The sequence below is a fragment of the Copadichromis virginalis genome, linkage group LG5, assembly GCF_057382275.1.
Source record: "Copadichromis virginalis isolate Kocher_CV1m ecotype Utaka linkage group LG5, C_Virginalis_male_GT1.1, whole genome shotgun sequence".
Taxonomy (NCBI): Eukaryota; Metazoa; Chordata; class Actinopteri; order Cichliformes; family Cichlidae; genus Copadichromis; species Copadichromis virginalis.
Window position 1 is genome coordinate 17128998 of NC_140622.1, and position 26426 is coordinate 17155423.

General features: G+C 42.7%; 1 protein-coding gene across 1 annotated transcript in view; it reads left to right on the top strand.

Moving 5' to 3' along the window:
- Window positions 1–603: 603 nt before the first annotated feature.
- The window catches only part of kif21b (kinesin family member 21B), a 65091-nt gene continuing 39268 nt past the window's right edge, over window positions 604–26426 (top strand). Inside the window, exon 1 of the mRNA XM_085456280.1 lies at window positions 604–982. Within this exon, the coding sequence (XP_085312406.1) occupies window positions 942–982 (41 nt within the window). The 5' untranslated portion in view covers window positions 604–941. The remainder of the gene's footprint in view (window positions 983–26426) is intronic.

Below are 26426 nucleotides of genomic sequence, written 5' to 3' on the forward strand. Positions count from 1 at the left end.
ACACACACACACACACACACACACACCTATATATAGGTGTACAGTATAGACTAACTCCTAATCTTATCCTATATATAGGATAGCATATAAAAAATAGCATAGCATAATAGAGTATATGTGTATATATTACTATGCTATAGTATAGCATAGAATACTATAATGAATAACAGAGTATAGAATAGACATATTCTATTTTATTCTATTCTATTCTATTCTATTCTATTCTAGGATATTATAGTTTTGAATAGTAGAACACAGATATATTATATTATATGATATCATATTATAAATATTTAATATAAAGTTATATCATTTTATGTTGAAAAGGTATCACATCATCTTCGTCACTGATTATTGAATGTAGTGAAAGTTAATAGTAAGTTATTGATTTAATTAATAAATTATTCACTATTTATGAGTAAAACTCATCCTACACAAATGTGTATACTACATTAGAGTGGGGCAGTGATCAGGGAGCAGGGAGACACTGGTATTAAAGGTTCAGTGGCGAATTGAACATTTCCAAGCGTCAGTGAAGGTGGCGCCACCTCCTCCAGTTCTCAGCGCTCACTCAGCGTGCTCGCTCAGAGAAGCGGTGTGGCTGCAGAGAGACGCTCGTATGCTTCCCTCACAGGCACTTTAAACAGGATGTAGCGACTGAGCTAGACCACGGAGAGAAAAAAGCGAAAGAAAAAAAAAGAGCGGGTTAAGCACTGCGATGTGACACACGCCAGAGAGACAGCGATGACCGCCACGGCACAGGAGAAGAAGAGGACAGGAGTCCAGATGAGGCACCTCACCCCCGGCAGGTCTTGACGGCTGCTCCCGCTGACCGGAGACCCCCACCTCCACGCCACGGCCGCAGCAGCAGCGCACGGTTTACGAGCACTGAAAACACAACATTACCCGAAATATTTCACCCGTGAACCTTGAAAGCAGCCATGGGGAGCCAGGGAGACTGCTGTGTGAAGGTTGCGTTGAGGTAAGCCTCCGACGTCTGTCTGCTGGAAATCTGCAGACCTTAGCAGAGCACGCTTGTGTCTGTGCCTCCCGGCGATTAATGAAATGCATCATGCACACCTACAGTTTTCCACGCTCCCCGATGTCTCCGTCCATTTCTGGGATTCAGGAGATTACACAGCCACGGAGAATACCATTCCACCTTATTTTACTTGGGCGGCGCTCTGCACAGTATCGACAAGGCAAAAGCACGCGTTTGTTTCACGCTATATCCGTATATAACTGTTCTCATGTGGTGGTGGTGTTGTGTGTATACGTTTGTATGCACAAGTTCTGCACACAGCGTCTTACATTCATGATTTAACATTGGGTGAAGTGACAAGGACAGCTGCAGCCAGGTGCAGGGAGGAGAATGGGCGTTTCTCTCCTAACCAATTTTTGCTGATATTATTCTTACATGCACCTACCTGCATCTATAACCATGCCTAGTCAACAGCTTACATATGCATGACGGAGTCAGGTCAATAACTAGGTTAAAAAGCAGGAGCATTGTTGTGCTTAAGAACACAAAAAAGTGTCCTGCAGCAAATGAATCGAGCACAAAGAGAATCTCTCCTTCAGAGCTGTGACATTCACTGCCTTTGTTGGATTGGGGAGCACAGCAGCTCTTGAATTGGTGAGAGGAGACAGTTTTCTGCATGTGTGTGAGCAAAAAATCCCAAAATAAAATTTGATCATAAGAAGTGAGCATAAAAAGTGCTCTAAAACCTCATCTGTAATCATGCTCATTTTCCAGTGTGCAAAGCTGTGGCGGTGGTCTGACAGACCCCACAGACCCCCAATTAACTCAGAGCCACACAGACTGTCACATTAGCGAGCGACCGCCTTTTGGCAGTACTGCGTAACCGGCTTTCAATCTACACATAAAACAAACTACACAAACATAACTATGCTTCATGAAGCACCCATTTGAGGTCCTCACATCCCAATCCGGGTTCCAATAATTGATCTGAGTGGGGTGGGGGTTGAGAATGGGGGTGGGGAGTTGGTCCAGCAAAGCAGGCTTTTAAGATGAACTTTAAAAACACTGGCCCCATTTCCCCAGGGGAAGGCTTTATCAGCTGCCTCATTGTCAGCCACAGAGTGAATCTCCTTTGTGCTCATTCGCTGTGACAACTGTAACAGGAAGTGGAGTAGGTGGTGCTGACAGAAAAAAGGTGAAAAGGGAAGCTGTATAGGCCGCTGGTGGCTGTCGCTGAACTGAATTTAGCGAAAGAGAGACCAGCCAAGAGGCCTGTTGATGTGTAAATGACTCAGTGACTAACACGTCTGCCTTTAGCTCCCTCTTGCTCCTTTTTTTAATTTACTTTTTGACGTTATCATCAGTTTGTGAACAGGTTTTCATTTCTTTGTTCAGTAAGGAAGGTCAGATCAGCAGAGGAGCATTATCTTCGCGAGAGTACCTCGGAATTAGTTTTATTAGCGTGAAAGTCTTGCTGTAATTAAACAGGGGCTAAGTAGTAACATGTAATTACTCTGCTGGGTGAGCCGATGCTGCTCCTTTTCATCACATGTGATCTGTGTGTGTGTGTGTGTGTGTGTGTTTGACAGGAAATGGGAAGCTTGCAAATAAACACATGGAAAAAGATAACTTCCTGCTGAATAAGCAGTTACTTTTTCCCAATGACCTCCGAGCCTCTTTTATTCCCAGAGAAGAGGGCCTTTGATAAGAGGGGACGCCGTTTAATTGCTCCCATCATGCAATGCCCTTGGCTCAGAGCTTATGTCTGCATCTGCATGTGCGAATGTACATTACGAGGGCAACGGGGTTGACGTGAAGGCCAATGAACGCATACTCAGTCTCGTGTTGCCAGCATCCAATTCCTGAACGACCTACAATCCTACAATCCTGGATCCGTACGCACGCTTGAGTCAGTGGATCTGCATTGCAGACATGATCAGATGCATCTACTGTAATTCCCTCCTAAACAGTTGTTGTTAAATTGCCCCCGGCCTGGCTTTTGCGTCTTTATCCAGCTGCATCCATTTACAGTATCGGCTCAGTCGAGTGCAAGCAGGCTATAATCAGTAGATAAGTAGACACACTCACCATCACCTTCACACACACACATGCACTTAAGTTCAGGCTCCCACTCTCGCTGGTTTTATGTTGAGTGTTGCATTTTGCACCCCCGGTTGAAAGCTTTACGTCAGGACAGACTCTGAATGAGAGTGGCCCGCCAATAGTTCAGCTTTTGCACCCTTGCATGCGTGTTTGGTGAGCGGTGTGTAAATTTCCATTTGCATATCGATCTCTGTCCCCCGCCGTTGCCCTCTGTGCGGCTCCCTGCCATTTACTCATTTCAGAAATCAAGTGACTCGCCCGCTGCTGAAGTGCTAAGTCAGCCCCCGTAGCTTGGTAGAAATAGACTCAAAGACAAATCTGTTTAATGCTGTTGTGCCTCCTGATCTTTTGATTGTTACTCCATGTTCTCACCTTAAGGCTCTGCTTTCTGTCTAATTTGAACTCGACTGCCCCCCTCCCCCTCATGGTTTTGTGGTTCTGGGGTGATGACAGTAATGAGGCTGAATAGGGGGAAAAAAAGCATAAAATATTCAGTGTTCCTTCAAACCCTACAGGTGGATGACTGGGTTGTTGCGGACAGTTATGACGCAGACCGTTTTGGCTAGAAGGCGATGAGAGTTCAGCTGAGGGGAAAGAAAAAGATGAGCTTTTATCTCTTGGACTCTTATGATGTGCTGATCAGCCAGTGTAAAAGACGTCTCTACAGAAGTTCTTCATAAATCCATTAATGTGCTCCACCGGCTTTGAAACAAAACAAGAGCAGCGGGAATATGAGTGGGGGAAGTGGCCCCTCACAGCTGACACACAAAGGATTTAAATGGGAGTTTAAAAAAAATGGTGGTGTTTTGTTGTTGGACGCTTGTCCTGTGTCGGCTACCAGTCTCGCCTGTTTCCTGTGTGTGTTAATAGTTTGCCACACGGGCTGTGTCTGGGTTACAACCTCCCAAGGGGGTTGTTGCTAAAACAGCTGGGTTTGGTGGGAAAGTGTGTGTGCATATGTGTGTGTTACAAGCCTACAGTACTGTATTTACTGGTCACAGGGTAGTGCTGCAATGTAATCTCCTCATGGCAGGAGTCTTACACTTGGTCACGACATTCATCTCCCACTCCCACACACAGTTACACACACACACCGATCACTGCAATGGGAAACGTATAAACAGTGTTGTTGTGTTGATGAGGCTGTAAAGTCGCTCGTAGTCGGCGTGTTTGGATTCGAGGGAGGTGAGAGGAGCAGGAAACATGACAGAGCACACGCCCAAGTTGGCCGTCCGCAGCTGTGCATCACTTCCTCCTCATGCTTGTCTGGTTGTGGGCACGTGATTTTATGTTCTTTGTTTTTGTTGTTGTTGTTTTCAAAGTTGTTGTTACCCTTCAAGCTAACCTAATAGCACTGTGAGCGCTTTTTTTGGCAAGTGTACTGAAGAAGCTGTCTGCTGTCTGAACTGAACATGAGCTGAGACCCGGACACGGTGATGTGCAGAAATCAGTCGTGCTGGGTGTTTTGTCCGTCACCCCGTTTATCACAGAAAAACCTGTTGAATAATCCGGCTCTGCGGATTCAGGGGCTTTACAAACAGATTGCAGCTCCCTGAGGTCAAAAAAGGTCTGCAGAACAAAGAAGTTAGTGAGGTTGCCAAGCTGCACTTCTTAATCCTGGTTGCCAAACAGTCACACAACTACACGTCTGCTATCAAGTGTATAATAGACTCATATGATGTTGTTTGCAAATGATCAGAGGTGTGAAGGAATTTGTTACATGTTTAGCTTATGTGTTTAATAGATCAACAATATTTAGGTCATACATGTGCCAGTGATCTGGAAATGAGTTGTGCAAGCTGTCTATTTATGAATTTGCTCTGTTTAAGTATATCTGTACTCTCTAATGGTGCGCTGCTGTTGCAGAATGACTTCCTGTAAGGTTGCTTCTGGACCATCCACACTTCCTGTTCACTTCCTGCTTTGTGTGCTGCTGTGTTTTCAGTGAGGACCGAATGCTAAAAGAAAGCATAAAGGTGAAAGAAACACAAACCCAAAGACGAGCCTCTGGCTTTTCTCAAAATAACCTCTCGGAGTAAGTCTGCGACTCTGTTGCGCGCTCCTGAGTTAAAATAAAAAACACGCACTGTGAGTGTACACATTTACGCCATTTTAAACTTCCCTCTCTTGCTCAAGCTCGTCTGCACTGTGTGCAAAATAAAGTGTGACCAAAACGCTGGAATGTGACCAGCTTTCTCTCTTCCCCTGCCTCCTTCTACCTCCTATTCGCCCACTTTTGCGCAGACATTCAAAGGCACACACACACACACACACACACACACACACACACACACACACACACACACAGATCTGTATTTGAGTTTATCCATTTGAATTCATTAAGCAATGAAAGGCGCTTCAGTCCAGTCCAGCATTTGCATGTATCTCTTATCACGGTGTCATCATATGTCAGCTGGACCACTAAATAATAACTCGTTCTGCTTGAACCACAAGGGCAGTCTTTTCACAGCGTGTGTGGTCAGTCTAGAAAATAATTATCTTTATAGACGCTTTGTGGTCCGCGCATCTCAATAAACCATAAAACGAGTTTGGCCAGTTTATGTGTGTCGACATTGTTGTGGTCACTCAGAGATCACTGGGACTGAGTGTGCCTTTGGAGGGGGGGGGTGGCTTTTTAAACAGAGCACCTCTTGGGTGAGCGTAGACAGAGGACACTGTGTGAATGAGTCTGATGTCAGTGCAGGTCTTTGTGCGCTCTGCTGAGCTTGCACGCACACAGACACACACATATAAAGATGCACATGCACACAAACACGCAAAAAAGCCATAGAATTGGAGGGTAGACTAGACGTGGATGAAGTCCAGACTGTATTTTTAGAGAGGAAGGGGATAAAAAAGAGAGCGAGAGGCTTGCGGAGTCAGTTTCTGATGTCCTCTTTGTTTTATAAACTGCTCTCCGTCTGCTGAAAAGAGCAATGCTTCCTGCAATTCACTGTAATAAATACAAAGAAAAATCAAAGAGGGAAAAAAGAGGGGGGGGGGACAAAGTGGGGTGGAGTATGAAAAGGAGCAAGTGTCTCGTCTGCTGTCAAAAGGGCTACTGTAGCATGCAAATATGAGATGCTACATAAGTGTGCAGACTGTGTGTGTGTGTGTGTATGTTTGGGCATCGTGTGTATGAATAATTTGGGCGCAGCTGCACGTGTTTGCTATGTTCCCGTGGCGAGAGGAAGAAGCACAGAGATGGAGAGCCATAGATGTCCTGTCTAGACTGAAATGAAAACCTTACTGACTTCTCTATTTGAATGTCAGATGTTCTGCATAAACAATCTGAAATGATAGTCTTCTGCTTTTGTAATCTGTAAACTGGCAGTGATAGGAGTGTGAAGTTCAAGAGTTTTTACTCCTTCACACTCATCACACTCCATCCCTACATTTATATGTTTGTGAATGTGTCAGTAGAGCTGCCTACTGTGCCGATATAAAGGGACGTGATGTGTGTGTTTGTGACCAGCTGGCCCATAATCACCTTCACGGCGTTAAGTAGCTTAATCACTGCTGGCGTTTGTGTCTCTGGGTTTGTTTTGGGTTATTGTGTGTGAATGGAGGGAGGTGTCAGCAGGGCAAGGCTTTAAAAATGCTGGAATGAGTAACCGATTAAATGTGGTTATAATTGACATTTCAGTTGCAGCACTGTGCAGTTTTATCACCTCATATTTAGAAACAGCTTTCCTCCCGGTGTCGGCTGTACTTTGTTGTTACTGCTAATTGGCGAATGTTAGCTTGCTAACACAGCAGGGTTAACATCATATCTGCTGATGTTCAGGTTGAATCAGCAAAACTTTATTTAAAATAGAAGCACAGAGAGGAAGAGGTGCCTAGAAACACTGAGAGGCCTCGCACGATAAAAGCTGGCGATATTATTCAGCGCAGCCAGGAGAGTGCTGTCGTGTAGAAAGATAGTACATGACTCCATCCTCGAATAAATCATTTTAATTTAAAGGATCTGAGCCCTCTACTATTGTGACAAACTAGCACTTGTTATGATATATAATATTTATGTTGATGTGTTAGCAATAGTTTATTTTACAGAGGAGTAATATTAGGATTTATATGTGGGGGTGGGACAGCTGGGGCCCTCCACAACAGTCCCAGTTTTTCATTGGCCTCTTGGGAAATTCAGTTGCCCATTATTGTGTTAGACAAAAAAAAATGTCACTTTAGCTGTCAAATGCTGCATTTATCAGTTTCCTGGTTTTCTGGGTAAGCAGTGTACTGTTTGTTAGTACTTGTTTGTTGAAAACAGCTGGGTGGCTATTGAAAATTTTGCTTTATTAATCCTACTGCAGTCTTTGTTTTCCTTTAAAAGTGAAAATCCACTTAAATTTCATTTTGGGAACACTGTTATGGACTCTTTCTGATTACTGAATACTACAGTGCTTATTTTATTGGCTTTCCTGAAAAGACTTTCAGACAATGACAGTTCAAATGCTGCAGGTAGAATTTTAACAAAAGCCAGGAAGAGACAGCTTATAACTCAAATTCTCAGTGCCCTCCATTTTCATCATTTTCCAGTAAAATATAGAATTGTATTCAAAGTATTTCTAATTTAAAAAACAAAACAAAACATTAAATGAGTTCTAAATATACTATTTAAGATGTTTAATGAATACAAACCTGGTAGGTCTCTGAGGTCTCTAAGATCCGATCACCTAGCGGTGCACATATCTGAATCTAAACTGGGTGATTAGATATTTAGCTGTTATACTGCCTACCCTCAGAGGTTAGCTATTCTCCAACCTTTGCTAGTTTTAAAAAGAAGATAAAAAAATATTGTTCATATTGCCAGGCTTGTGTTTTTAAATCATTCCATATTTAGCGGCGAGTCGAACAAAATTCCATCACGTATACGTGAGATGTTAGACAAACACAAACAGAGGAGGTAACGTAATTGCAGGGGAATGATGAAATAAATGTTAAATGTAGGGGGAAAAAAGTATTTTTTAAAAACATATAGATGTTAATAATCGCTGTTCAGAGTGGTCTACTGGCTAAAGCACATACAGATGTATACATATACATGCTATGCTAGTTAAACTAATATTCTTCTTCTTCTTATCATTATTATTTTTTCTCTTTTTTTTTCCTCTTTCATTTCAGTTTTTTGTATCTCGTGAAGCACCTTGAATTAATGTAGTGTTTGAAAGGTGCTCTATAAATAAACTTGCCTTGTCTTTTTTTAACACCTTAGGAGAACTAGCTTGGAAGAATCACTTTGTTGCTGCATCATATCAAACTAATAATCTTCATTCTAAGGTGAAAGTGTTTTTTTTAATAACCTGATACTACAAAGGAATAAACGAAGACTTGAGCCACTGGCTAAGTTCACATGCCTACAGACAGACAGCCATGGTGATGGTGGCTGCATTAGCACTCATGCTAAATGCTGTCTGACAGAGAGGGAGTCTGGCCTGGTGGTAATGCTAACCTGCCCTCCAGGGAGGCAGACAGACAAGCAGAGTCATGGCAGCAGTCTGCAGCTCGGCAGCGTATGTTGTGGGCTCTGTATTAGAGAAAAACATTGAACAAAGGGATCTTTGTGTGTGTGTTTTCCTGGTGACCTTTATTGAAATAATTCCACCTCTGCATTTCATTCTTAGTATTTTGCATGTGTGTGTGAGAAATTGTCACACATTCGCTTCATAGCTGACATATGAACTGTAAAACATTTCAACAAAAATATTTCACATACAGTGTCACACTTAAGCACATAGATGAAAATTTCATATGTATTCATCTAAACAATGATGCTGACCCTGGATATGTAAGAGAAAGATATAAATAAGCAAACTTTTGGCTCTTTTTTCCTTTTTGTTGCTGCTTTGCTTTTAATTTTCGATCCTCTTGTCAACTCACTGCTTCCTCTGTCAGTCCCACTGGCACAGTGAACTGGATAGTGTGTGATCTGTCGTTTGAAAATTTCCAAAAACATTATAGGTTTCCCCATGGCACACCGTAGTGATGGCATGGTGCTTTACAGCATCCATTAAAAAGCATCCACTCTTATTCTCTGTTTCAGATGTTGAAATGAAATAGACTCGGGGAGCATGGCACCTCTCTGACCTTGACAAGACTGTCTGTCATGAAAATGTATGAAAGGAAGCTAATTTGATTCTTTCTCGTGCCTCCACCCCCCCATGAAGCGGCAGACACAACAAATGAGAGGGGGTAGGAAGGGGAAATGAGGAGGGGGGTGAGGAAGTGGGGTGGGGATTGACCCAGAATTAGCTCAAATGATGCGTACTGATGTGCCCCTGTAACAATGAGATGCTCATCTGAAACTGAATGACGAATGCGTGTCTTTGACAGCAGTGGTGGTGGGGGATTATGCCTCTGGCACAGTGATGGTCAATACCAGGCTAATAAATAACATTTGCACCGGTTTTACTAAAAGTAATCTATTGTTATGCTGTCAGTAGTAGTATTATATACTCTTCATATACTGGTGGGCAGGTATGCTCTGATGGCAAAAAAATGCAGCCTGTGATAGCTTAGTTTTTAAAGCCTAGGCCAAAGTCTTTCACAGCCAATGCTTCACGCGTGCTCTGCCCAGCTTCCCACTAAGCTCTGCCCTACTTTACCTGATAATATCAGCTCTAAAAATGGGATATTTGAGCCTCCTAAGTGTCTCAAATATCTTACTGTGAATTTCTGGTTCCAGCTCTAATTTTGTCTTTGATATCTTGGCTCTGTTATTGCGGGGCGTGAATATTTATTCATTCATTCAGCTTCAAGGACAACTTCCGATGACAGTCTGTGTCTCTGGAAAATAAAATCCTGATGGAGATGGGGAAAGATAACAGAGTTGACAGAGTATTTCTTCAAGAGTCGACCTAGCTCTTTCCAGACAATGTAGGACAAGCCCGTCATTGAAGTCTGGCTTGGTTAAGGAAATGCTCGTGCTAACATGGATGAGCCAGTGCACTCATTCCTGCTGTAGCATGCGACCCTGCATGCTAAGGCACCCAGTCAAACCAATGTGCACAGAGTACGTGAATTCTCCTCTGTCTTATCGCCCGTTACCAATTGGCAGCGGCGCCTCAGGCTACAGGGTCGCCAGTCTGTGAGGTTAGTTTGATAGATAAGGTTAACCCCAACGAGGCTGTGAGCTGTGGTATTTTGTGTCTGGGTGTAACTAAACTGCTCGTGCAATAAAAGATGAATGTTTAAATGGCCAAGTATCATCGATCGATTAGGTGGCTTATTTACAGTGTGGTTACTGCTCTCTGTGGCTACAATCTTTGCATTTATGTTTCCATAGTGACGCTGTTTCACCACTTTGTGAGTTTACATAGTTGATTGAATTGTTATGAATGTAACTGTAAATGCTTGTTTCACTATGAGTAAATCTGTAAAATACAGCTGACATACTGTCCTATCACACATGTATATGCCAATATGAACACTTATTGTTTTGGGTAAATCACATAGTAGAACTGCTTTGACTCTCAGCCTCTCAGAAGACAGTGATCCAGAGTCAGCACTGATATGAATCTTAAGCTATCTGCTGATCCTCAGAGTATTAATCAAGTTACTAGTGGTGGTCTGTGAAATCTGAATCCTTTCTAGAATTTATTGGGAGGGTTTTTGTGTAAGCCAGGAATGCCTTAATGAAATTGAAGAAGAAATATTTTGTTTTTGCAGTCATTACTCTGGGCTTGTGAGGACATAGTCGTTTGTATCCACCAGTATGGCAGGACAGATGCCTATATCTTCCAGTCTGCATTGTACCACCTGGGCAAGCCAGCTGTCCACGCACAGCACCAGTCTCTTGTGACCACTGGCCCGTTTCCCCTGCTTGTGCTTGTTCACATACAGTGTGCATTCTCCTCTGTGCTTTCCCATCCGTTCAGTCTGCTTTCCTTTATATTTACTTTGTGTCTCCCTCTGCCAGTTTGTCCAACTGGTCCTTATTAGTGCTTTCTCCTCTGGTGCTCCCACCTGAGCCAGCTACTTATATTCATAACCCTGCTGTGTTTGCCTTCCTTCGTTATTTTTTCCCCCCCCTCTCGTTGCCATAAATCAGAGACCAGGGTCAAGGCTGGAAAAATGCAATTTCTCGCCCCTCATTTGCTTTTGTTTGGTGCCAGCTTAATTCATTCATAACTCGTATAAACATATGTTGCCAGGGACAGTGCACAGTCAGGTGTCCATTGCTTATTTTCTGCCATTCCCTCAGAGAGTGTTGGACCTGCATATGAAATGTGTGTCTCTGTGTGTGTTTGGATAGTGGCTTGTTAGCCTGCTGTGATGTTGGGCTCATGTGGAGGATCGGAGACCGAAGTGAGAGACAGATTTTGCAGGAAATGGCCTGCTTCCATATCCTGTCATAGCAGTGGGTGTGTTGTTATTACTCTCGTCCACAGACACTCAACTGATTAGTCAAAGAGAGCAAAGCACAGGCATTATGGGAAGGGTGTCTTGAATAGACTGTGAGGGATTGAGCAGCAGACAGATGCAGGGAGAGAGACAGTTGACGGTTTTATGCGAGGAATCACTGCAAACAGCTGATCCAAAAAAATCGATGGGAGCACTGATTAAATGGGCAACAGGATAGAAATGCTTACTGTAGCTCAATAATGTTTAAGCGAGCCTCTGCTTGCTTGTGTCTTTTCTGTAAGACAAGAGGTCGGCATTCAGACTTTTTGACTGAAGAGACGTTGTAATTAAAGCTTTAATATCCCAGAAGCTGTTCATTAGTGTTCGCGATCAATTCACATTAAGTAGCATCAAGTAGAAAGTGGAAATCCTGATCTTTGCAGCGATCCATTCTATGTACTTATGTTACTGGTGATGACATTCATTTGGTCGTAGGGCTGGGCCATATCATACCATTCACGGTAATACCGGTATAATGTCGGGCAACGATAAGAAAATGAAATATCGCGTTAGAAATATGGGTAAAACGCGCATGCGCAGTGCCTTTGTTTTCATACGCACATGGAGGAAAAATGAGAAGGACGAAAGCGGATCGCTGAATGAAACAGATGAACCAGAATTGGTTTGTAAAAATGCTGCAACTTCAGTGGTGTGGCACTGGTTTAGCTTTCGTCTGTCAGATACACAACAAAGCACTATTTTTGGTAGCGCATGCTAGCGGGCCGTCGTTATTACCGTGTTGTTTGGAAAATACGGCACACTTAAAATCAATCCTTTGATTTTTCTGAAAATTGACAGAGCCCCTTATAATCCCGTGTGCCTTATGTACGAATTCTGGTTGTGTTTACTGACCTCGAAATGATTTTTATGTGGTACATGGTGCTCGAAAATCTGTCAAATGTTTCAGTACGACTTTGCTAAGCTACAAACCCGCACTGCTTGATGGATTGTCGGAGTATTACGGCTATCGTAGTCAGGAGCCTCGCGGAGTGATACGTACTGTGCTTCAAGATAATATTACCGTATTGTGTGTGTATAACCTCTTTTTAAGTTTTGTGGATATTATACATGGTTATGCTGAGGATATGTCAGCCAATTTCCACTGGAAATGCCTTTTGGTTAAACTGTCAGCAAGGATTTGCATTTGCACTGTTAATTTTTTATATGACTTTAATGCACATAAAAAAAACAGCTGCTTGTTTAAGTGAAAATACGTTTATTTATTTATTTTTTTGCACTAATAAAGTTGTGGAGTTGTAAAGTATTTTGTCTAGTGTCAATTATATCGTCAGTTATATCGTTATCGCAAATTTTCAAATGTATATCATGATAAATATTTTTGGTCATTTCGCCCTGCTCTATTTGGTCGTACTTTAAACTTTTGGAATGTGTATACCGGAATAATAATACTATATCTATTGGTTTCTCCACCAAACACTAAGTCATGTTTTCTTACGTCACACATTGACATGCAAATTAATTTATAACTTTAAAATGAGCCTTTTCTGGATTTTTGGTTGATTTTGTGTCTTAAATAACTGAAAATTGGAGACTGCTCATTTCTTTGTAAGTAAACAAATGTACAGATTGAGCAGGATCAAATAATTATTTCCCCGCACTGTAAACGATGGATGTAACCACCACGGTTGTTGATGTCCTGTTTTCACAAATTGTTTCTGAAGCCTCGACTTTGTAGCAGTGGATCCTGTTGTGGATCTAACTGACAGATTGAGGACATGGCAAACTCAGATTGTAGCAATTTGTCAATCCCAAGACAGACCCACCCTAAATCATACAATGCTTTATATTTTCTATTCTACCTGAAGGAACCTAATTTTCTTTTTTTAAAAAACAACAACAACATGTTGTAACAGGTAAGACTTAAAGTTAGAGATTGACACAGGGTCATTTTGTCATAGCGGTGACAGCGGGACATCGTTTTACAACCAAAGGACTCCCCTTCTGTTGGCCATTAGAAGTGTCTTGCAATTAGGACACTGAATTTAGTCATGAATATATGTGACATATTTTTAAATCTAGTAATAAACTGTCTAAAAACCAGCCTTATGTGACTGCTACTGGATCTCTGAGACCCCCATCGATCAACTGATGTGGAAACAAATGGCCTTCCATTGTCATCCTTTCTGTTTTGTTACATTTGTTTTTTCATTTTGACCTTAGCAGCCAGTGGTCTGCTTCCACTCCATCCATTACTGCACCTCAGGGCCTCTCTCGTTTCATCCCACAGTCACTGATATGCCCAGAGCTCCTTAACCCAAAATAGGCCAAAGCAATTTCCTGAGTTCTCAGGGCTTTTCATGTCAAACATGCGACAGTCTTCATGAATCGCCACTTTATCCTCCCTCTCTTGTTCTTCTCATTTTCCCTCTCTCATTCTTCCCTTTTTCCTCTCTGTTTGTTTGAGTCTTAGAAAATAAAAGAGGTTGAGAGGGCGGGGGCGAGATAAATGGTTCAAAGGCTGTGAGACGGCTCCACATCAACAGCTTTTCAGTCGTCAGGTGAACAGCCCGACAAAGGCTCCCGTCACATATTGCCGGGACGCCTTCGGCTTGCAATGACACGCACGCGCCTTTTCATTACAGAATAAAAACAGGAGGAAACGTCATCGCTGTTCACCTACCTGTCAAAAACCCGCACCACACACACCAGACACTTAATCCAGAAGGATGCGTTAACACTTTTATGCATTGGGGATTACACGGTTAAAATATTTAGGACACTTGTTCTTTATATGCACTTTTTATGGCTGTTACTTTACTCATACCTGAAAACACTGGTATGTCCGTTTCTGCAGTGTGGCTATACACTCTAACACATGGCTGTGTCAGCTGGGTTAATCCTAATCTGAACTCTGACAATGACGAAGCTCTAATCGGAGTTACGCTACGAGCAAACAGAGCGGAACCAGATGGAGACACAGCGCTCCTTATGTAATCTGTGTAGGGCTGGTTAATCTCTTTCAGGAAGGTTAGGACTGTTCTGCTCTGTAAATAATGTTACCAAAACACAAAGGCTTTTTCAGGATTGATTTCTTTTAAAAACTTTACCAGGTTGGGAACTCAACCCCCACATACTCTGTATGATTAGGTGAAACAGAAGTTAAGTAAGAGGAACTTTGAGGATTCGTCATCAGTAAAATATGACAATACCTGTTGATTCTTTGGTATTTCATGTGATGTCATCATCTCCCGCATGTGAAAATAGGAAGTGTACGGTGCTTTGTTTCATCGCTGTAGCTCGTCAGTAGCACCTGAGTGACTGGAAAAGCATGCAATATTCATTATCATTACGCAACACGAGGTCGAATAATGAAATGACAGGTGTCGTCGCTTTATGCTACTCACAAAAGGGCAAAAATAGAAATGAATGAATAAGTAATGAAGTCACAATAAACAAATAAATAACAGGCTGTGCTGGGCATTAGCTTCTGTTTTCCCGGTTCACCTCACCAATGTCACCGATTCTCTGCTGATGGGTGTGCTCGCATTTATATAGCTTTTTTTTAGACTGCAAGTCACATTTTGAGGATACATTTGTACCGAGCTTTATCTACCTCATGTCCAATTTAAAAGTCACCAATTAACCTACCATGTGTGTCCTTGTGTGGAAGCCAGAGTGCTCTCTAGAAGAAGCACACGGGCACAGGAAGAACATGCAAACTCCTCACAGAAAAGGCCCAGCCAGGATATCCCCTATCAGTTGCACATCCCATGCCCCTATCTGTGGCTCTTCTTAACAAGAGCCTGACACAGGGATTCGGCCTCCTCTGGTTTCCATAAGAAGTATAGTCATTTCTTTGTTTTGTTGAGCTAACTAAGCTAATCAAGTTTCTTTGCATGCCCAGCTGGGCACACGGTGCAGTATGCTAATCCATGTGGAGGGCTTGGAGAGTTTGGCAGCAGCTGAAGAAACAGTTTCATGTTCATTTCAAAATCAATTTGATGGACCTCTTTACAAATGGGTGTGCTCGCGTATTATTTTATGGCAACGTGCTCTTAGGGTTTACGAGAAATCCAGGCTGTGGTGTGTTGTGCGCGTGTGTTTGTGTGGAGACAACACCCAGCTCGCTGACAGCGTGGTGGGGCTGCGGTGCAGTGAAACCAGCAGGGATGCATCCTGAAGCTGCTGCCTACCACCAACAGGCACAGACAGGCTTGGAATTAAATGGAAACACTTCTGAGCACATTCAGTGTTATTTAGGAAAATAATTGAGGATAGCTTTGATGTCATTGTGTAATTGAATGAAAAAATGAGCTGCAACACATCTTCTTTAAGGTTTTAGCGGATATTTTCTCGAATAACTGTCCCAGACTCTCAAAATTCATAGCAGAAACATAGCAAGCTGTTAAACCTTTACTTAAAGAACTATAGAAATACTACTGAAAAGCATGACCCAGATTGTAAACGAGTGGATTTGCAACAAATCCTGCACACAACTACTTCGTAGTCTCAAACTCAGGTCATGCACGGTGAAGGAGAAACAGATGGAGAAACTTTATTGACCAAATGCAGGTTAGCATTAAGAGAGAACACCGTATTTTTTCAGCAATCAACCTGCCTGCCTCATATTCTTTACACCAATAATTCATTGTTAGACAACATTATAAACAGACAGGCTCACTGTTCAGGTGGCTGTAGCCATCATTCATTCAAATGAAATGAGTTGTGTGAAAGAAACGGTAGGAGAGTAAAAATGATGACAGGCTTTACATTTGTCTGTCTGCTGGCTGGTTATTAATGAGGGAAATGACAACAGAGGGATATTAAGCTGCGCCATCTCCCACTCTTTCAGCCACTGAGGGTGGAGAAAAGAGCAGGGAGCATGGCCTCAGTGTGAGGCTAGATTTGTTTTTTAAGTTACAGCTATGAATTTATTCCATTTTCTGCTGCTTATCTGGGTCGGGAGGCAGCTGTCTGAGCCGGTATGCCAAGACTTTCCTCTCCTCAGCCACTTCCTCCAGCTCTGGGAAGACACAGAGGCAGCTGAGAGATGTAACCTCTCCAGTGTGTCTTAGGTTTGTCTCGGGTCCTTCTCTAAGTTGGGCATGCTCGAAACACCTTGTAGGCATCCTGCCCAAACCACCACTCCTTTTGGAGTAAGCTCATTTCCTCCACATGTATCTGCAATCTCAGTCTTTCCATCTCTTTTGTTCCTTTATTTATTTCAGATACTTATTTGTTTTGTCTTCATGGAGACATGTTTGACATTTTAATGTCCTTCTCATTGTTTTTCTTTTTAAATAACATCATCTGTAGCTCCCAGTAGGGCTGCTCGATTATGGCAAAAATGATAATCACGATTATTTTCACTGAAATTGAGATCACGATTATTTGACGATATTTATTTAACCCTTTAAGACCTACTATAGAACCAAGTCCACCAGAGCTTATATTATTTTTTTTACATGCTGTAGTGCCATTTGTGGGAGCATTTCAAGTTGCTATACATCAATACAACTGTTATAGCCCATATTTTAATAATATGTATGCATTAAGTCCATAGTAATTACATAAATTGCAAAAAAGTGCAATAAACTACAAAAAAAATTGAAAATCGCTTTTGTTTTGTTTACATATATTTCTACTTGGAGAAATTTAAGAGGTTTATCCCTCAAAACTTTAAATACAATAAAGTTGCAAAAAATAGTTTACAATAACAGGAAATTTATTTTGAGTGTCTTCATAGTTTTATTTTGGAGATACAGCAATTTTTATATACTGCAGGAAAAACAAAAAACAATCCTATGATGCAAATTTGCAAAGAAAACAGCAGGTGCATCATTTCACTGTGGGAAGTGTTACGAACAGCTGATAGGAACGGCAAAGCGTGTTTCTGGAATATTATGTTTTTGTTCCTGCAAGCGCTTTTTATGCAATTTTTGCAAAGCTATATGTGGAACGAAACCGTGACCGAGGACAAGCTGATGGCATCAGATGTAAGTACAACTCCTCCGGTTTCATATGCAAAACAAATTATTGCGCTAGCTTACACGGTTCAGGTTCTACAGGGATTTAAAAATAGTTACGCAAAACGGAGCGTGCTGCTCTGACCGGCTTTAAAGGGTTAACAATGACTTTAAAATAATAATATAAAATGGTGTGCAACACCACTGAAGTTTTTTTTTTTTTAAACTCTCTTTTCAACCAACGGCAGTCACTCTCCAAATAACTTCTGCTTAGCTTTCCGGGCTTCCCTCGGGTCCTCTTAATCAGCGGTCTCCAACCTTTTTTGCGCCACGGACCGGTTTATGCCCGACAATATTTTCACGGACCGGCCTTTAAGGTGTCGCGGATAAACGAGGGAGGGGCTAATAATCGGCTCAGTCATTTTTAATGATCGTTGAAAGCCCAGATCGTAATCGTGATTAAAATTCGATTAATTGAGCAGCCCTAGCTCCCAGTGTACATTACTCCATCTTACTGCTAGCCTTTTTCTCAGTTGCCCTGCAGGCCTGAGCTGTATGTGAGAAACCAGCTGTCTTAATCGATCAGATTCTTTAAATTGCCAGCTTGATTGACTTCATCTGATATAATAATAGCGGCGGTTAATTGTCCGGAGAGTTCACAGCAATCACACGGGTGTTTTGTCTTCATGCCTCCTTGATGTGGTTTCCATACAGGCATAGAGATGCATAATCCTTTCAAGCTGTTGTTGCCAGTTTACCATCCTTTTTTTCAGTCCTGCTTTGGACTCCTCAAACATTCGAGGGAACCGTTTGTCGTTCTAACTGGTAATACTCCTCTTTGTTGTGCAGGTAGAGCATATATCTGAACCTTTTCGCTCAGTGGTAATGCAGTGGTTTGCATTGTCGCCTTGAATCTGCTTGGCTTTCTGTATCTTCTCCCTGTCCCTGTGTGAGCTCTCTGGGGGTATTTCACTTACTCCCACAGTCCAAAGACATGCTTGCTAGGTTAATTAGTGAATCTTAATGGGTTTTAAGTGTCTATAATTGCCTGTCTCTGTGTGTAGGCTCTGTGATGTACTCTGTACTGTTCCTCTTGGGTTAGGCTCCGACCCCCTTGTGACTCTGAAGTGGATGTGCAGTTAAGTGGATGTGTTGTGCGACTGGAAACTCTGCTGTGTAAAATGACTAAACTGCAAACGCAAAAGTGTGAGGCGTGACCGAGCATTCTGCTGACCTGTGGAAAATACACAGTTGCTTATCTGTGGGTGTTACATATAGGTGCAGATGTGCAGCATGAATGCATTTGGCTTTGCTAAATCTGACACACACACACACACACAATACAATGACTTTACAACATGTTTTCAGTGCATGTGTGCGATCATTAGTGTCTGTCATGTAAGGGAGGAAAGTTAAAAAACAAATAAAGTTGCCATCCTCATCAGTCATCAGACTTAATGAGCTGTTCACAGGTCAGTTTCTCATCTATGTGAGCAACATGATTTTGCAGGGCTCTTCAAATATCACTCTCACTTTATTTAACCTGTTTCTAAAAAACACACCAATCCCTGGGCATCAGGGTCCACCTCACCTGTTGTTCTCTACTTGTTGACACAACCTTTCTTGGACGGCAAAATGACCTTTGAGCCATCTGCCAACACCTAGTGAATGTACTGCGGGTGGGAGGAGGGGGTGTCTTGTGTGTTTGCATTTCAAACATTTGTTACCGCCAGACAGGAGAGGGGCATGATTGGTAGAAAGAAAGAAAGCCAGAGGAAGAGGAAGCGAGCGAGTTAGTACAAGTCCACACGGGTGATTAATCTCCCCGGCTATCAGGAGAAAAAAGGAAATGGAAAAAGGCCTTTTTCACTGCTTCTGCCATTCAGTGATTAGTCCAGTTAGTCTGCTGCTTTCTTTGGCAGTGAACTCAGGGAGGGCTCGAAACAGGCCGAGGTGCGAGGATGGACAAGAGCACAGAAACAACACCGCTGTTCATTTGCCGATCAGGAAGTTTAATCTCTCGTATAACAGATGGGGCGATGATGGCGAGGAGCTCTTGGTTATGTAGTTTTTGATAAGAGCATGTTCTCTGGAAAAATGGACAGTTTTCATGAAGAGCAGCTTTCCCGATTGGCTCTGTGCCGAAAACAAGAGACAACGGCGCTCTGAAACACTCGAGTGAATGCGATTAACTCTGCCTCTTTATATGTGTGCGGTGCCTTTGCTGGAGTGTTTACATTAGGGAAATGAGCCCTTTGGCTATCACATCACCAGTTTGTTCTTGAAGGTTGACTGAACCCACACACACACACAGACACACACAGACACACACAGACAGACAATACCGCACAAAAAAGCTGCTACTGGCGTGCTGATCTTACTGGTCCTCCCTCCTTGTTGGCAGCAGACTTGGCACTCGCTCCGGGCATTTTCCTACAATTGGGGAGCAGGTTAACAGTCGACTTTGAGGTGATGATTACTGGACGATTGGGCACGATGTGGTATTAGCCTTTGCCATTTGCGATTAACTAGAATGCCATCCCGTTTTGAAGTGGGCACACAAACATATGCTCACACATGCAGACGTAGCACATTAGGAGTCTGGCAGTTTGTGCAGTTCCCAAGGAAACTGTGCCCTCCTAAACTGTGCCAGCTGAGCGAGAGGAAGAAAAAAACAAAGTCACGCTATGACTTGTGTGTCTGTGTGTGCGAGTGCGTGCGTACATATTGAGAGCCTAATAAAAAACTTTCTTAATATTGCCAAGAGATTCAGCATAATAAAAATTTTCCAGTTTTTCTTTAGAAATTATAACTTTATTGAAATATTGTGTAGTACAACTACATTTGCAATCCCACAGGGGCTGATATGCTCTATCGCTACATTATCTACATTTAAGTACATTTATCACAGTGCACTTCTGTAACAGGAAATGTGAATATAATTAAACAAAGACAGCTGGTGTTTGCAGCATATTAAATCTTCATTTATAGTGCAACCTGTCACGGTCGGGCGGATCACACACAGTAATTCGGCGTGCCCGTGTGGCGTGCTGGCTAGACCCAAGCGCGGCGAAGGCTAGCGGTGGGTTTGGAGCAGGCACGCAGTTATTCTAGTAATGATCAGTGCACGAAGCGTGGCTTCGGAACTGTCGTTACAGACAGAGAGCGAGCGGAGCCGGGAAGAGAAAAAGGATTGAAAGGGATTGTCACTCACGGTTGCTGAATCAGGCGGAGACTGACACGATCTGATGTCTGAGCGGCGAACAGGTGGGTGGCGTCTCTCTTTTAACCCCGGCCCCGTGATCAGCTGATCACAGCCGATCACCGGCTGACACAACGATAACATCACACTCAAAGCCTCTTAATCATTTCATTTCAAAAATGCTGTATCAACTTGTGATCTAAGCCTAACAACTAGTTTGAACTAATACTAAAAAGTGTCGCTTGGAAAGAAAAGCGTCTGGACGATGACCTGGATGACTGAGAACCTTCACAGACACTAAGAAGTGTCACAACTTGAGCGATGCATGCGGCAGTTCTCGCTGTGATTTAATGTTTCACTTTTGATGGAATAGGACGCTTCACATTCAGCTGTTGCTGAGTGTAGCTGCTGCTGCTGACAGACACGTAGCTGACGGAGTTGTCACTATGTGCTGTTTTAAAAGCATTTTAAGACATGATAGCAAAAGTAATGAAATGCTGTGCTGTGCAAAAGTCTCGAGCCACTCCCGATTTCTTTATACCTTGTCAGAAACATGGGAAATGGGTGTAGCAATTTATTTAAACATGTGCAAACATATATGGGAAGTACATATGAGGCAAAATGTGTTGCACAGTTCTGCATGGAGGATCAAAATCTGATGGTATTTACTGGTACTTTTAATTTAATCAATTTTGACAAGATTTCCAACACTGGCTGAAATGCAACCCAGCCCATGACAGCGCCTCCACCGTGTTTACAATGATAATGATTTGAACTAGGGCTGCACGATTAATCGTTAGAAAATCGCGATCTCGATTCATACTTATGTGCGATCTCATTTCCAAATGACAACGATTTAAAAACAAAAAACAAAAAAAAAGACGACGACGACGATTGTACCGCATTTTCATCCGGGACGTAATCTGCATGAGAATAAGCGCTCACTCTTCCTGCTCAACAAATGACAAGGGCGGAGCCTTATACCACGTGATGCAGAAGCTGTGCCGTGTGATGCTAAAATTAGCAGGGAAAAAACAACGGAGAGCACGTCAGGGATGACGAGAAAGTGACAGGAGAAAATCTGTCCTGGTCAACCACCCAAACATCAATAACGGGAACCTTATACAGCGCTTCACGTCGAACTCCCGCAGGCACAAAGAAATTACAGAGGCTATTACTTATCACCTGACCAAAGATATGGCTCCCATCAACACTGTGCAAAACGAGGGATTTAGGAAAATGATCAACACCCTAGACAAACGCTACACAGTGCCGTCCCGCAACTATTTTTCTATTGTTGCACCACCTGCTCTATACACGCAGTGTCGAGCAACGGTGGAGATGTCTGTGAAGGTTCTCAGTCATCCAGGTCATCGTAGTCAAAGGAGCTTGCAAAGAAAAGTAAGTTGCTTGAAGACGTTTCACCTCTCATCCAAGAAGCTTCTTCAGTTCTAAGGTCAAATGGTGGAGAGTCCCAGATATAAACCTAGTGGGAGTAACCCCCCACAGAGGGACAAAAGGACCCCCTGATGATCCTCTAATCGCCTGAGCCAAGATGTGAAACTGGGTGTGGGTCCCAATCAGCCAGAGTTTCGGGTGTGTTCATTGTGAAACCTGGCCCCACCTTATCATGCGAATCAGGGGGTCATCATCAGGGGGTCCTTTTGTCCCTCTGTGGGGGGTTTCTCCCACTAGGTTTATATCTGGGACTCTCCACCATTTGACCTTAGAACTGAAGAAGCTTCTTGGATGAGAGGTGAAACGTCTTCAAGCAACTTAAAGAAGTCCAGACGCTTTTCTTTGCAAGCTCCTTTGACAATGGTGGAGATGGAATTTCAAGCAGTACAACATTTTGCAGCAACCACAAAATGTGAGACATTTGTTGTTTTTATGTTTATTTATTGTTTTTATGTTCAGTCTCAACTGTTACGAAGTTGATGTGCAGTTAATAAGTGCAATAAATATTTATACTGGAAAAGAAAATCGTGAGAGAATCGTGATCTCAATTCTAAGCCAAAAAATCGTGATTCTCATTTTATGCAAAATCGTGCAGCCCTAATTTGAACCCAAAGTTTTATTAAATTTAAAGACCTGTTGCCACTGATTTTCAGTGCAGGTCTTGTGTGATTTGGAGTACCTCACCCTTTTCTTCCTTTATCCTTTCATTAAAAATGTCTTCCTGATAGCCAGCCTTCCACTCAGACCACTCTGAAGAGACCTCAGTGAACAGCAGGGAGTTTAAGTGAAGGGCCCGATGCTTCTTTTGAGTCCTTTTCTAAGTCTTTGCTGGATTTTTCCCTGTTTCTTAATAATGTTCATGTAAATAGTGTTTTTTAGGTCTTGCCCAATTTCCTCAAATGTTTTAAGGAAACACTCCACACCATGCAGTGATATGCCAAGTTCATATCTGTCAAACTGTGGCATTTTGTTTATAAATTCAACTAAAGAAAAAGGAAAGAGGTAATTTTAAAAAAAGAAAAAGAACATACAAAGTAATCAGAGGGAGTGAACACAGCTGGGGGAAACAAGGCACAGGTGAACCGAATCTAAATAAACAGACAAGGAGGAAGTAAAATAAAACAGGAAGCAACTAAAGAGAGAAACAACCAACACAGTGTTAGGTGTTTTTAGGCATCGCAGGTTGTTAAGACAGGGCCTTGACAACAAAACACAGAGGAGGCTCAAGTAATAACAGAGGAAGTGAACTGAAAAGAGAAGAGCAAATCTAACATGAGTCAGAACTGCGAGAATAAAGCAGGTGTTTTGCAGCTTTGCAGGATTTTATTTGATTTTTTTTAGTCAGTTTATCCTACTGCCAAAAACAAAGTATCACTTCTGGAAAGCTATGAATGTAGTGCTTTTCTCCTTGAAAGTAACAAAAGTTATCTGCCCAGTGAGAATTTGGTCATATTTGAGCAAATTCATCAAACAACCACCGGCGTTTGATTCCTACTCTGTGCAGCAGACCCATTTCAGCTTTGAAACCTACACACAAACACACAAATTGCAGTTTTCAGACCATCTATGTTCTTTTATGTTCTTACATAAGCCAGCATTATGTGCACAAATGAAAAACCATCTCGAGCTGCATCAGCGCGTGTTTTGTCAGTCTAGCACCGATCCATCACCGAGGCAGAAGCATCCCCACGGAGTCTGCCGTACCAACGACGTGCCAACATTTTTTATTTTTGTTTTGCCTGTAAAACTGAATTATGAGAGATGAACGTGTCGTTTTGCGGGACTAAATGCATTTCTGAATTTTTAAATCCCACAAATGAAATCTGTGATTCGCTCCTACTGTCACATTTGGGAGGCACTGCTTTTTGATGCGTTCCTTCATAACTTCAAGTGAACCTAAGAAACGTAAATCACGTCGGTTTTCGAAGGCTTTAATTGGAGGAGTGCGATCAGTATTCTAACAGGTCTGCTGCCTCCTTCATGTTGCACTCAGCTTCTCTCTCCAGTCACGCGTCAGTGGAGTTTGCTGTTATCAGCGTTAGATATGGCAGCCGCTTCCACGTTTGCGCGTGCCTCTGTGCGTCCTTGTTGCACGTCCTAATTAGCACTACGGGGTACAATAATTATTGTAATAATAACCGAATTCCCTCAGAGCTTGGGGATAATGAGTTTCTAACTTTGTGTGTCTGCTTGTTTTTGCGTTTGACAGAACTGGGTTTGGTGTTTATGCCATAAAAACACACACACAAAAAAACTGGGGGAGGGTAAGTAATGAAAGCATGATGCTGCATTCAAATTCACCTTTAAATTCATCTGTGTGTGAGGATGCATACGTGGAGGGCAGGTGGGGTGTGTTCTTTCAGGGACTTTATTTACTCCCTGGGGTATCTGACTCATTTTCCTATTAGTGTGCAAAGATGATAAGCGATAAACGCCTCAATTTGCCGCATCAGGAATCCACAATCTGCTCCTCTGTGTTTTTCCTTACCCCTCAGTCTGATTCAGACGTTTAACCGGCACATTGGATGCTAGTTTTAGCCGTTAAATTTCCTTAAATGAGTGTATATCTGAGTCTGGATGTGTGTGTGTGTGTTTGGGTGTTTTCCGGTCAATGTTATGGATCCCTTCTTTTGTTTGCACAGCTGGCTTAAATGCTCATCCAGCTGAGCCTTTAGCTTGTTACCTGAATGTCTCTGTGTGGACTGTTGTTGTTATCTTTCTTTGTGCGCATGGATGTTGTAGTTGTGCGTGCCGGGCGTGTGGAAGTGTTCTCATTTGCGCCTCACAGTGACAACTTTAGGCGTCCAGCTTAAAAAAACAGATGCCTTAAATGATTAAAAGCTAATGAGAATTGTGATAATTCTTTCGTTCTTGGGTTGGGTCTGTCGAATATGTTCACACATGCTCCACGAGACAAAGTCCTGCCAAAGGCATCGAGCGCAAAATGATTATTGAGATCTGACAGCAGGGACAAATCCCGACACGCTCTGCAGAGACGCTCCTACACAGTCGCTCGGTGATAGGTAGAAGTAGAAACTCAGTTATGAATATGTGCTGTAACGATGATGGGGTTAATTAACTTAAATGTCCTTCTTTCTTTTCACTTCTAATATTAAGGCAGTGCACACAGACTGGATGAAATGAATGTAAAGAAGCAAAAAGAAAGTTTTTCTTCTCTTTTCATGACACAGCTGCAGCTCACACGCGCGTTGTGTTGCCGTGAAATCCATCGTGGGGACCGAGTGGGCTCCACTTCATCTTAATAATTGCTTTAAGCAGCGTTCATTGCGAGATCTGCGGTTTTAGATACATTAACCTTCGGGTCAAGGTCACATCCAGTCATAAAAGGAGCTCGCCTGTCTGCAAGCTGCTTTCAGAGTCGCCCTCTTTGTCATAAGGTTATCTAGGCTAACGTGTGCTGCTGTGGACTTCTTCTAATAGCCTTCATTTCTTCCTGGAAGTCTCTCTGCGGGGCCTCGAGGCCTGAAAGATGGCCAGAAAGCTGCCCCTGTGTGCGCAGAAGTGTAACTCTGTGTGTTAGCGGTGGGTGGGGTGCTCGCTTGAGAGCAATGTGTGAAATGAAGATAGTACAGTAAGGTTGTTTTTGAACTGCATGTGTACAACACTTGTTTCCAGAGTCTTAGTGTGTGTGTGTGTGTGGTTTGCGGAGCATCCCGCCGCAGCTGGATGTGGTTGGGGACTTCTCTCGCTTTATACATTATGTGTGTGTCTTTGTTGCTGCATCCCATAGGGAGTCTCTTGTGCAGTCTTGGTGTGTGGGGGTGTTGATTTGCATCCCCTAAAGACTGAGTCGGGTGGGGGGACTTAGCATGTGAAGAGGTGGACCTACTGCTCTGATACTGCTGCCTCATGGCTTTTTCCGCAGCTTAAAGTGATTACCTCCCTACTGTGTCCATATTGTACCTCTGAAAGCACAAGATTAACAGGGCGCCTGGAAAATCATCTGTTTTATGTACTTGCATTATGCAAGAGCAACATTTCTGTGTGGCGTTTTCTCACGATTAATCAGCACTGCAGCACTGTCACGTCCTTAAAGGCTCCATCTTAATTAAACAGCGGTCTCGCTTGTCTGGGTTTCTGCTCTTCTGCCGGCAAGGAAGTGAAAATGTTCCTAAACTTAAATTCTCGGCCCTCGAGCTGTCAGCGAGTTTGTAAGATGTTCTGGAGCTGCGGCTGCGGCCTTTCAGGCTCATCTAATCATGGATTATTTTGAAGCTGGGATCTCAGGTAAAAGCAATTAACTGCAGTGAACTACCTGTCAGGAAGGAAAACCCAGCAGAGTCTTTAGATGAAGGATTAACAGCCACTGTGGTGATGGCTTTAAGAGCTTGTA